The 13,702-nt window shown below is 36.9% G+C and overlaps 1 protein-coding gene across 2 annotated transcripts in view; it reads left to right on the top strand.

Moving 5' to 3' along the window:
* The window catches only part of LOC106461233 (B-cell lymphoma/leukemia 11B-like), a 117,808-nt gene extending 108,872 nt beyond the window's left edge, over positions 1–8,936 (top strand). For both annotated transcript variants that reach the window (XM_013921037.2, XM_022388096.1), the window contains exon 3: positions 2,584–8,936. In XM_013921037.2, the coding sequence (XP_013776491.1) occupies positions 2,584–4,682 (2,099 nt within the window). In that variant the 3' untranslated portion in view covers positions 4,683–8,936. The remainder of the gene's footprint in view (positions 1–2,583) is intronic.
* Positions 8,937–13,702: the final 4,766 nt, after the last annotated feature.

The following is a 13,702-nucleotide window of genomic DNA, read 5'->3' as shown; positions in this document are numbered from 1 at the left end:
TAGCTGCCTTCCCTCTAGTCTTACACTGCTAAATTAGGGACAGCTAGCGCAGATAGCCCTCGTGTAGCTTTGCGCGAAATTACAAAACAAACAAACAAAACAAGCCCTGATTGCATTATTGACACTGCTGTTTATAATATGTATTGAATAAGTTTGCTGCTAATTATGACGGGTGCGTTGCCATGTTACTTATATTCTGATGTTGTATTTCTTTTTATGGCTATACAACACGCTCGCTTGAGTAGCCCTTATAAGGTGGCTTCTCCTTAGTCGTATAGCGCACGGCAAAAAAGACATTTTCAAGGTTAAAAAGAGCTGTTGATAAGCTTGTTTGTTTTAATTTTTTCATCATTATCTTGTATATTCTAGTCAGTACACTTCGATCATGATTGCTTATGCCAGTCACAGAAAATGAAACTTAAATTAGTAAACTTTATAACTCTACTCGTGTTTACTCTTCTCTCCTTTATTTTGTAGACTAATATTTTTATAAATATTTCGTTGAAAAATCTTCGTTTCATCACCCAACTATCTGACGGTGGTTGACCGCAACGTAAAGTAACACACTTCTTGCTGTAAGGCCATTTTTTCGTTGCTTTAAAACTATGTGTAAAGGAAAATGGCGTTGTGTTTGTTATATAAATGTCTATAAAAAAATCTATCAAATCAGTATTATTACTTATAGAATATGCCATTAACATTGTTTTACTTGAATAAGATATATGATTAATTAGGGAAGTTTGGTTGGAATACATCAGACTTTTTTTTTTTTACTTTGTAAACTGATTAAACAGCATAAGTAATGATTTTGAGAACGTATATATATTTTAATATTCTATTCTTTAAGTTCATTTTTTACCTCGGGCCGGCAGAGCCAGGTGGTTAGGGCGCTTGACTCGCAATCTGAGGGTCGCAGGTTTGAATCCGCGTCCCACCAAACATGCTCGCCCTTTCAGCCGTGGGGGCGTTATAAAGCGACGGTCAGTCCCACTATTCGTTGATAAAAGAGTAACCCAAGAGTTGGTAGTGGGTGGTGATGACTAGCTGCCTTCCCTCTAGTCTTTCACTGCTAAATAAGGGACTGCTAGCGCAGATAGCTCTCTCGTATCTTTGCACAAAATTCAAACATTTTTACTAAATCATGCTTTTCCGGATGAATACTAAATTAAATTTTGCTTCATAATAAATTATATAAGAAATTATTGTTTCGAATTTTTAGCGTAAAACTATATAAAACCTATGGGTTAGCCTTTTATAATTTTGAACTGATAAACTAGAGACAAGAAAGTTAGTCAACAGCACCCACCGCCCCCTTGTTGTGTTTCTTTAATCGAATTATCACTTTTTTAGCATACCTATGACCCTAAAGCGCGGAGCGTGATTTTGCGGCAATGGGACACAAACCACGAATCCTATAATTCCCATTTCGGCACGCTAATCACTAGATTGAGTCCGACCCTGAGAAATAGTAAAGACAACTATCGCCAAAACACTGAAAAAAATTATATGTAAGTTAGTTCTTGTAAATATTTTAAAATTGTTGTAGAGCTCCAAACTACTAGCCCCCCAGTGGCACAGCGGTATGTCAGCGGACTTACAACGCTAGAATCCTAGTTTCGATACCCGTCGTGGGCAGAGCACAGATAGCCCATTGTGTAGCTTTGTGCTTAATTACAAACAAACAAACCAAGCTACCATTTCAAAATTGTTGTAGGCCTCCGAACTACCATTTTAAAATTGTTGTAGGCCTCCGAACTACCATTTTAAAATTGTTGTATACCTTCAAATAGAAGTTATCCGTGTTCTGTGTTATACTTAAGAGGTGAGAGCAAATAGAAATATACCCAAGTAATGTTTAAGTTTGGGTGAGACCCAAGTAATGTTTAAATTCGAGTCGTTCTCAAGACGTTTTAAAGATAGGTTTTACGCAGTTCAAACACGTGACTGACGTACTGCTTGGCATTCAATACTTAACTGTGAAATTAGGCTCACGACGTTTTTCTTCCCTGAGCTTGGCGGATATCGTCGATTTACAAAAGAGATAGAGAGACTTGTTTGCCCACTCTGATAGGTATGCCGTTTGAAAACGTTTTCGATCCGATTCACTTGGTGCGGAAGTTAGGATAGGCGTAAATCACATGTGGTCCTTTTCCTTGTGAATATACTTTTTCCATGGTCTGAGATTGATTGATGACCCATTATTTGAGTAATGTCAGTAGCGGAACTCTTGCTCCTTCTGGACGTCGCTGCGGATCAGTCAGAAAAGATTCTCGGTGCGCCTTCAATTTTACAGTTTGAACTTTACTGATCCTCCCCTTCTGAGCTACTGATACCCAGTGGAAATGAAAAGAACTGTGCATCATTAAAGACATCAGCCATCACTTTGCAAAGCTTCGATCTTCCTCCCAGATCGCAACAGGAGGTCGTGACAGTGATGAATGACACATTGATGACCACTGGATTGTTTTAATTTCCTGTGTAATGTCTGACTTCATTCGTCTTTGCTCATTTGAATAATCCTCAGAGAAAGAATTGTTATGGATAGAGGTCTCATTTGGTTTTTTTCTCTTCTTTTTTTTTCAGAGCCGAGTAACCACGTGTGTTCAACGTGCAAGCAGAGCTTCACCTCAGCATGGATGCTGGTCCAACACGCTCAGAGAATACATGGCATGAAGATCTACGTGGAGACGAACAACAAAGAAAGGGCCTTAGTAGAAGTTTCCAGATCAACACCAGTGTCATTCTCCCCCACGAATACCTCTTCCCCACTCGCTGTCCCTCCAGTAAGCCAAGATCAACCAATTTCCCATTCTATTGGCTTGGAACATCTACCATTTCCAAACTTACAACTGCCCCGAATACCCCTGGGTGAACGACAGTTCGGCCCTGCGCTCAACACCCCCAATTATCTTCCCCGTCCATCTAGTCATGGCTTCCGAATGGACCTCTTTAGTGACCAATACCACCGACTAAACCATCTTGGAGGAATAGGTCTCAGTCCCTTCGACTCGTATAACCCTTTCGATAGAAGTCGTTTTGATAGACCACGACCACCTCACATAGGTTTAAGTTTTGAATCACATCTGGATTTTTATTCTCAAAGACTCAGACAATTAGCAGGAGCGACAAGTCCTAATCCCACTCCTTCACGAAAGCTTACTTCTCCATATGCTCATCCTGTGACTTCCAACCAGCCTTCCCCTCACCCTTCTACACCATCAAGCACGCCTCAACCAATTTCTACCCCGCTATTATCCCAGTCTATGTCACCCACGCCACCTCAAAAACCTGTAGACCAATCAGAATCGTCCAGATGCAAGTCTTGTGAGTTCTGTGGAAAGTCCTTTCGGTTTCAAAGCAATTTGATCGTACATCGTAGATCCCATACGGGGGAGAAGCCATTTAAGTGCCACATTTGTAATCATGCTTGCACTCAAGCTAGCAAACTCAAACGACACATGAAAACCCACTGGAAAAGTTCCCCAGATTCAGCAGAAAATGCCAGTGTTTGCTCGGCTAGATCCACACCAGATTCGACTGCTAAAGATGGTGGACAAAACAATGATGGTGAAGACGAAGATGTATCTGAGGAGCAAGCAGAAAACGAGAATGAAGAATTGGAAGATGAGGAAGAGTTAGAAGAGGATTCTGAAGAGATAGCAGCTGAAGACTTGACAACGAAAGGTTCTACGAAGAACTCTTCACATTCATATAGTGGAAACGAGAACGGCGACAAGAATTCATGCACGGAACAACCCACTATACCTCAAGCACGCCAGTCTCTCTTGGGAGAAGTTATGGAGAAAATTGGACTTAATGACATTCAGCAGTATAACGAAGCCTATAAGCAAGCTCTGGAAGAAAACAGAGTTGGAAGATCTTTGGTTAAAAAAGAGAGACCATCTTCTGCTCCTATGGACAGATCTCCTCCACGAAAATCCACCATTCTGCCAGAAAATGGGCTGGACCGACCACACCTGGAAGAAGGCAATAATGCACTTGGTCAGCCACCGCTTAACCTACGCCAAAGTGTTTTACCTGCTTTTGATAGCCATTTCGAAGACAAGAAACGATTAAGGCTCGATCTCGGGGATCACCAACGAGAAAATCTCTACGCTGGACTTTGGCTACCTTCTGTAAATTCCAGTCGCCGTAACCTTTTTCTTGGGAGTGTGACCTCTTCAGAAACTGATCAAAGATCAACCAGTGAAAGTGCCTTGTTGGCGGTGACGTCCCATCTTCCAGGAACCAGCACCCCAATATCTACCCTTCCTTCCAAACCTAAAGAGAAAATGAGAAATGACACGTGCGAGTTCTGTGGAAAAGTGTTCAAGAACTGTAGCAACCTGACGGTCCATAGGCGATCTCATACTGGGGAAAAGCCGTATAAATGTGAACTCTGTAGCTACGCATGCGCACAGAGCTCTAAACTTACCCGGCACATGAAGACTCATGGTCGGATGGGTAAGGATGTTTACAGATGTCGCTTCTGCGGAATGCCTTTTTCGGTACCAAGTACACTCGAAAAACACATGAGAAAGTGCGTAGTCAACCAGAACGCTTACTTAACGGATAGGGACACTGACTCTAGGGACAATAGCACCTCAGGTATGCTACCAGAAAGGGATTCCGCTCCAAGTTTAACAACTGGTAGGGATTCAGACTCGAGGGAAACTTCGTGAAACATTTAACAATTAAATATTTCGAATCTGTTGAATTATTTCAGTTACGTTTTTGTTTTTATTCCTACGGGACTTTGGGTCTGAGAGTATAAGTGTAACCCGAGTGTCAACATTCTCCCATCATAGCTCATAAGAATACAACAGCTGTTCAGAACTTTCGTTGTGATCCAAATGGGCCAAAAAATGTTGTCTTAGAAAGAAGTTCCTTTCAGCACAAACAGTTATCGTGGTGCCACGATATAAAAATATTGGCGAAGTCGACACAAAACACTTGAAAGATATTCAGAAACAAAATCTGATATATATATCACATCTGAGACTGTCCTTTATGTTTCAATTTCTCATATGAAGTATGACGTACTTTACGGTGTACTTGTGTTCAATTCTTTTGCCAATCGGATAGCAGCAACAAAACTACATATTCGATTCCTGACAAGAAGATCTTCAATTGAAACCCTGGCCAAGCCAGTGGGGATTATTCGACGTCACTTCCGGTCATCCGAAACTAGCAGTTTAACTTAACGTCATTTCCGGGTTTGACAATCAAGCTGACGTCTCACACTAGTAATTTAACCTAGAGTTATTGAGTTTATAGAGTAAAACTAGTGTTTTGTACTTGTGCTAAAATATAATATAACATTTTAATTTCCCACTCTTGATACGTGCAGTTTGTATGTAGATGTTTTCTTAATTTATGTAAATAACGAGGTATTCTTTGAAAATGGCGGGAATTCAGGTATCCACATGATTTACGTAAGTGCCTAGATGTTAGGGGGTTACGAAGTTCGTATCCAATTTCATCCTTAAGATAGCTAAGAATTACATCTAGGAGGCACAGGCGAGCTCTCCGTTCACAGCACAAATTTATTTATTTCGCTCAAAATGATGCCAAACCTCAATTCTCGCCATTATGGATTTGAAACTTTAGAAAATGAGAATCGTACGATGTTGAGTGAACACTGCACCACTCACTGCCTTCTGTTAGTGATTAACTTCCTGTCCACGTGAGTGTTTGTTTTCCTTTTCACCACCAACATCCAACTCGTTAAGAATGAAAGGAAAAGAGTGTTAGCTAGAAGTAAATAATTGAAGCTGGAAACGTAAGAAATCTTCACGGAATATACCTAGCTATATGCTACGTGTTTTTTTCTTCCCCCATGTTGTATGTAGAAGACAGAACACCACACAAATGCCTTGTTCAGTAGTATAGAAGTGTGATCAGGCCTCCTAGTGAAACATTTAAAAAAATCTATGTTCGCTGTAGTCCTCTTTTCATCTTTATTTCAACTCGAAACGGCCAGAAACCTTTGAAAACCTATCAATTTGAAGGTAACCCTAAATTCTTTTACCAAAACAGTAGCTACAGAATTTTGGTATGTAGCCATGACATTACTATAATTATCCAATACGGGATCCATGAAATTTTGTAACATATTTGATGCAGAAGAATAATTTAGGTTACAGTATCAGCATTATGGGAACTTTAACAATAAAATCTCTGTCATTATATACAAAATAATGGAAATTTTACAGATGGGTATATAAATTCACGTTTATTATTTGCCAATTATAAATTATTTATATGTATTTTGGTTTATAAAACCGTTATTTATTCTATATTTTCTAAAAAAAAAGAAGCTTTAAAAACTATTTTTTCAGTGGTCCACTGGGAGGCTTGTATGTTTATATCAGAAACAGGAGCAAAAGTTTAAACATAAAATATTCATTTTCTAAATTAAATTTCTTATGAGTTCAATAAAACTGCATCAAACTAGAGAAATATGTCGATTTTTTTTATTTAGCATTTCTCTTAAGCTCTCGTCTCGTGTGTGTTGCTGTACTTGCCAAGTGCAAATAAACTGGTATTTATGATGTAAGGGACTAACTTAAAAATAAGAAACGTAAGAAAATAACTTACGCACTTTGTTCGACAAAATAGAGCTAAGCGTTGAACGTTTGTTACTTGAAACATACAGAAAAAAAACCTTGTCGACCTGAAGTCAGTTAATTTACGATCATTTGTCAAGAAATTTGCTAACATCAGTACAGTAGATAAATATCGTCAAGTGAGAATGAAGTAGAAGAGAGATGGTAGTTAGGCGCGTGAAGTCACTGACAAGAGATTATCACGTGTACTGGGTTCCTTGCTCACGACGACACCTTTAGGTGAGGTTTTCAAATGTTTCCGATATAAAAGGTCGGTTTCATAAACTGACAGCTGAAGCGCGTGGAAACGTTGTTGTTGTTTCGTTCAATCTCTGTTGTGACGTTTGTGTTTGGATAAAAATTAGTCAGTTGTAATAGAAAGACGTGGATTTCTTTCAAAGTTAGGTTAGCCGCGAGAAGTTTTAATGTTAGGGTTTAGTTATACTTGTACATATACCTGACTTTTATTGTTCAATTGTTAAGAAGAGAACAATATCATAATCATTCTGTGATCATTAGAACTTGAAGCCTGTTTACACACTGCACGTTTTCTTCCTCCGATCTAATAAAATGATCCTGTACCAGAGGTGATGTAAATAATGATTTTCAACACCTCAAATTAATTTAAAAAAAGAAAAGAAAAAAATTACATTTTCAGATTTATTGTTTCAGTAGCTGGATGATGAAGAATTCAGTAACACGGTATTCTGGTCTCATCTTCCACCTGGTGTGACATCAGTTTCTAAACTGTAAATAGACATGATCCGAAATGTCTAGTGCCTTTCGCCACACACTCTAAAACACAAAACAATCTGTACACTCACTAACATCGTTTCTGGTTTATCTGGGTTTTATAACATAATACGTGGACAGAAAGGTGTGATGGTTTTGTTCATTTCCAAATAATTTCATTATAATTTGTTCACCTCCGCAACAAGTATCTAGATGAGCTCTTTTGTTGTTTCTAAATATCATAACACGATATTCGGTACTCTGTATTTAAATAACCCCCGAAACACATCTTCTGTAGTAAAAGTTTTAAGTCTGTTATTGAGGAATGAACTTCCAGAAAAATAAACACACGCAGTTTTTTTATTACAATGCTACATCTATAAACTGTGATTCAGCGGTAAGTCTGAGGGCTTATAACGCTAAAAATTGGGTTTCGATACCCGCAGTGGGCAGAGTACTGATAGCCCATTGTGTAGCTTTGTGTTAAACAACAAACAAACGAATCCAGATACTTTTTTGCGACACTTTGCATACTTTCCAGTTATTTGCACGTGAACAAATTATCACACGTGATTCGAATCAAACCAACATCATAATCATTTGTTGTTGTTTTTTTTTTGTTTTCTGTTTCTGACTTGTTTTATTAATTTTGTTCAACAATTCCTTAGTAAATTGGTAATGTAGGTTAGTTAAAAATTGTGCTTTATTTTAACTTGCTTTGCTTGACTGTGTTGACGTTGTTGCTTTAAATTGTTGAGATTTTGCGCAAATATTTGTTAGTGTTATGTGTATAAAAATTAGAAAACGAACAGTAACTTACGACTCATGTTCTAATATAAATTTGTACATTCTGAAGTCGCGAAAGTTCTTAAAGGCTACTTACACTTTATGGAAATGCCTCCAAGATCCGGCGAAGAAATTTGTTTGAAAATCTATTTACCAAATCAACAAATGCTGATCATTCAGACAGTAAAGTGCAAACTAGTGATATATCAACTGTTCTGTTTGTTAGCCACAACCCTTAAGAAATACCAGTGTCGACGTCTGTTTTATCCAGAAGTGACGAAACCCAAACATGGATGAAGACGTGTCAGTTTCTTCTTGACATACCAGCTCAATTAAATAATTATTATTACCATAGAGACAGTAATGATGCGTTACCATAGTGACAATGATAATACGTTTCCATGGGGATATTTATAATACGTATTATCTGTATAAATATGTGCTCTGAAAATATTGATCTTATGTTTGCCCTCTGGTGGATATTTATAGGATTGTTTTAATTATAGTACTTTGTTTGTTTATTTTTCTGTTAAATTGTTTAATCAATGTCATCCTAACCGGCTTAATAAGTTTTAACTTGTAGTAATAATATTCAAGATTATTTGTAATGGTCTTCACCTGGTTCAGAGGTTGTATCGTTTTTCCATCTTGTCGTAATAAGAGTGTTCTTCAGGGCACACCAAATTGTGTGTGTGTTTGGTTCAGTATTAGGTTTGGTTGTTCAACTCCTGGCATGCATGTTTTATGTATATTAATATGTTGTGAAAACAAATTTTATTTATGAATCGAACTTTATAAATTAAAACGTCATGGAATGGACGGCTTCTCTGTGCATTTTCTTTTATTTAACTAAAGCCATGGTCACACGTAAAATCATTTCTCAGAAAAACAAAACAAGACTTTCAGCACGACATCAACAAAATTATGTTTCAAATTGTGAGAATTATCATAATGGATATCTGATAAGACCCATCTGGGTTTTACATCTTTGTAAAATATATCTGATAAGACCCATCTGGGTTTTACAACTTTGTAAAAGATATCTGATAAGACAGAATTACCGGTCTGGGTTTTACATCTTTATAAAAGATATCTGATAAGAAAGAATTACCGTTCTGGGTTTTACACCTTTGTAATGGATATCTGACAGATAGGCTTACCTCTCAAGCTTTTCCACCATCGTAATGTATATCTGAAAAGATAGGCGTACCTCTCAAGCTTTTCCACCTTCGTAATGTATATCTAAAAAGATAGACTTACCGCTCAGGCTTTTACATCTTCGTAATGTATATCTAAAAAGATAGACTTACCGCTCAGGCTTTTACATCTTCGTAATGAATATCTAAAAAGACAGACTTACCGCTCAGGCTTTTACATCTTCGTAATGAATATCTAAAAAGATAGACTTACCGCTCAGGCTTTTACACCTTTGTAATGGATATCTGAAAAGATAGGCGTACTTCTCAAGCTTTTCCACCTTCGTAATGTATATCTAAAAAGATAGACTTACCGCTCAGGCTTTTACATCTTCGTAATGAATATCTGATATGACACGTAGAGTGTCTTCCAACTTTATTAGGTTATCTTGTATTTAAAAAGTTCTGTATAATGTTTCAACTTTAAAACTGAACGAAACAAATTATGATAACCTGTTTGTGAAAAAAATGACTCCATTACGTACATGTACTATTGTTGCCCGCTGTATTTTTATTTTTTGAAGTGCACCATTTCAGGACTAGTCTTCTGGTATCTGAGTTGTGTAAAGTTTTAGCGTACCAACGTGTGACGTAGCGGACGGTGAGAACATTGTTGTATCACTTGTGCCATAAACACGTTGCCTTGAACTATGGCAGACGTGTAGCAACACGCATTATTTAAACACGTAAAACTGAGTTAGTTATTAGCGTAACTAACGTAAGAAACTTCGTTGCAATGCCTGAGATTTCATATCGTTTTCTCTGCCTCTCAGCATCCGTAACAATTTTCTTTTAAGACACAAAATCCAGCTTGAAAGATGTTGACCGCGCATGTGGCCTTGTGACATGCATCACAGCAAAGCGATGTCTCCGACACCCACGGAAGACGCACCCAAAAAACGTAAAAATATTGCCGATACAGTGTACACAACATGACCTTCATCATAAACAGTTTAAGTTAGTTTAAAATCTTTGAAAGACCAGCGGGGCGTGAAACATTTCGATGTAGATTCAATTACCGTTAATGCTTCATTTATCATAATGGGATGAAATCCAGATAAAGTTACGTTACGCTGGTGTTTATTTAAAGAAAAATTGGGAATTAGCTCACATTATGCACAGAAGAAAGGTTCCATCAATGAAAAGGTAGACTTACTGATCAAAGAAAAACGTCTTTCAGAACTTGAATAAATCTGGGCGTGTGGTTATCAGGATTCGCATCCCGAAAAAATAATAATACACTCCGCACTTTGTGGCTGTGGGCGCGACATAAGAATGACAATCGAATTCCATTATTCGGTCAGAGAAAATTTGACGATAGGTGCTGGTGATTAAATGCCCTCTTATTAATTAGGGACGGCTATGCTCAGATAGCCCTTACATACATTTACACAAAATTATGAAACAAACATACGGAAATTGAATACAAAAAGCTGGACGTAGAGAAACACCCGAAATTCCGTGACTTAACGAAATAATAAAATAGATAAGTGGTACTGGAATTTTAATCTTTCCAAATCCAAGACATGGAAAAATAAACGTATACAATATATATATACACTCACCTTTCTATGATTCAACAAGGTTCGCTTTAAAAAATACAAAATACAGATGAAACTTGTGACAAAGAAGTATAGAATGATAAATAATGTATAGTAATGCAATTTGTTCACCAGAGAGCCGTGAAGAGTCATGTATCATACTAACTGCATTATTATAGGTCAGGATAGGAATTAGATTCCTAACGTAACGAAATAAATTGAAATTCTTATTATTCACAGAAAAAAGAAGAAAAAAAAGAGACTAGGAATTCATAGACAAAATATTGCTAGGTGTAAATCGAGTTTTATAGCTAAGATTGTTTGTTTGGTTTGAATTTCGCAAAAAGTTACACGAGGGCTATCTGCGCTAGCCTTCCATAATTTAGCAGTGTAAGACTAGAGGGAAGGCAGCTAGTCATCACCACCCACCGCCAACTCTTGGGCTACTCTTTTACCAACGAATAGTGGGATTGAGCATCACATTATAATGCCCCTACGGCTGAAAGGGCGAGCATGTTTGGTGTGACGGGGATTCGAACCCGCGACCCACAGATTGCCATGCTGGGTAAGGTTTGTATACTTAGACCTAAGAAAGTCAAAACATTAACCCTAGCGTCACTGGTGTATCCATATGTCTCTGAGCTCTTTTTTTTTTTTTTTAACTATGCATCAAACTGTTATGTTGTGAACGGCTTTTACAAACTGGCGAAGAATGAATATAATTATACTTCTCATAAGGCGTTAATATTATATTTTTTAAACTAGATGAAGAGAATAGTGTTTAAAACTACAATAGGCTTAATTTCTTCTGATAAATATAATAATGTACACCAAGTTGTCTGAGGGTCCATAACTTATCTGGTTACAGGATCCCCAATTCCAAGAAACTGTTAACAAAAATACCACCAGTGTTGAATTTCATCGTGCCAATTACAAGATATTACATTCAATATATGGACTTCACCGCATAAAAAACAAGTCGGCAATCTAAAGTTTAAAATGAAACTACTGAAATAACTGTTTTATTGAAATTACGTGACACACTGTACAACAAACTGTTTTATTAGTTACGTGACACACTGAACAACAAACTGTTTTATTAATTAGGTAACACACTGTACAACAAACTGTTTTATTAATTACGTGACACACTGTACAACAAACTGTTTTATTAATTACGTGACACGCTGTACAACAAACTGTTTTATTAGTTACGTGACACACTGTACAATAAACTGTTTTATTAATTACGTGACACACTGTACAACAAACTATTTTATTAGTTACGTGACACACTGTACAACAAACTGTTTTATTAGTTACGTGACACACTGTACAACAAACTGTTTTATTAGTTACGTGACACACTGAACAACAAACAGTTTTATTAGTTACATGACACACTGAATAACAAACTGTTTTATTAATTACGTGACACACTGTACAACAAACTGTTTTATTAATTACGTGACACACTGTACGACAAACTTTTGTTGAAATTACGTGACACACTGAACAACAATGTAAAGCATGTATACTACATACCTATAAAACATTTAGACCTATTATCTGATGCATTGTTATACATCTGTAGAGAAGATATACGACATATAATATATTCACACCTTTTCCTTACAATCATGCTATCAATACTACACACTTACGTAGAACAAAAGCTATTAAATCAAGCATAAGATTATTGCTGCCTCCTCATTCTCCAGTTTAATTACAGTGGTTTAAGTAATGGATTAAATTAACTACATCATTACTAGCTATAGTCAGAGTTATCTAAACTGGTAGTCGCGAAGAAAGAAATATGTCTCTGCTGGTCTATTTTACTTAAATCATTCAGATATAGTGAGTCTCTTAATTACAAGGTGTAGTGACTTGTATACGAGTCATCGTGACCTAGCGACAAAGAAAAAATAGTTCGGGTAAAGTAAGTCACTTATTTACCAGGTGTAGTGACTTATACACGAGTCATCGTGACCTAGTAACAAATAAAACGCTCGGACTGACACTACGGTTCGCAATATACATAAGATAAGCGTTTAAGATATATAACATCAATAAACGACAAATTAACAAGTCAAAATCTGGCTCAATTCCAGTAATTTTTTTCCGTATTTGAGTCGTATTTTTAAATATGTAGATTTATGTACGTAAACCAGAGAAAGAGGAATAAGAAATTATCGCAACCTTATTCACAAAATATAAAAAAACTAATGATATTTCTATGTAAGATATGGTCTTTGCTATACCTCATTATACTACAGTGAAAGAACCCATAAGTTTCTAATATCTTTCTTTAAGACTTGTTCTTGTTTTTGAGAACTGATAAATAATACATGAATCTTGAATACAGTTAACAGAAAAGCTGATATTGTTCATTCTAAGAACTTATTACACATCGGCTTTTGTTCTCTCTCTCTTTGTCTCCTTTCCCAGTGGCCCAGCGGCAAGTCTGAAGGCTTATAACGCTGAAAACCGGGTAACGATACCCGTCGTAGGTACAGCACAGATAGCCTATTGTGTAGCTTTGTGTTTAACAACCAACCATCAAACAAAGGTACTCTCCCTCTTTCTGTTCCTCAGTATGACAACGGGAAGTTTACAGACTTACAACAATAAAATCCGGGGTTCGATTCCTCGCAATGGTCACAGCAGATAGCCAAATGTGGCTTAGTTCTGAAACAAATAAACGGACTCTCCGTTTTCTTTATTATTCTATTTAAATATTGAGTGCCATTGTTGGAGCATCATTCGTAGTACCAAAATTACTTATCTATCTCCAAAAAAACCCCTGTCACAGAGAGAATCATTTCAACGTCGAATATTT

This window comes from Limulus polyphemus, unplaced genomic scaffold (genome assembly GCF_000517525.1).
Source record: "Limulus polyphemus unplaced genomic scaffold, Limulus_polyphemus-2.1.2 Scaffold919, whole genome shotgun sequence".
Lineage (NCBI taxonomy): Eukaryota > Metazoa > Arthropoda > Merostomata > Xiphosura > Limulidae > Limulus > Limulus polyphemus.
Note: the sequence above shows the minus strand (reverse complement) of the source record. Positions and strands in the feature narration are given on the sequence as shown.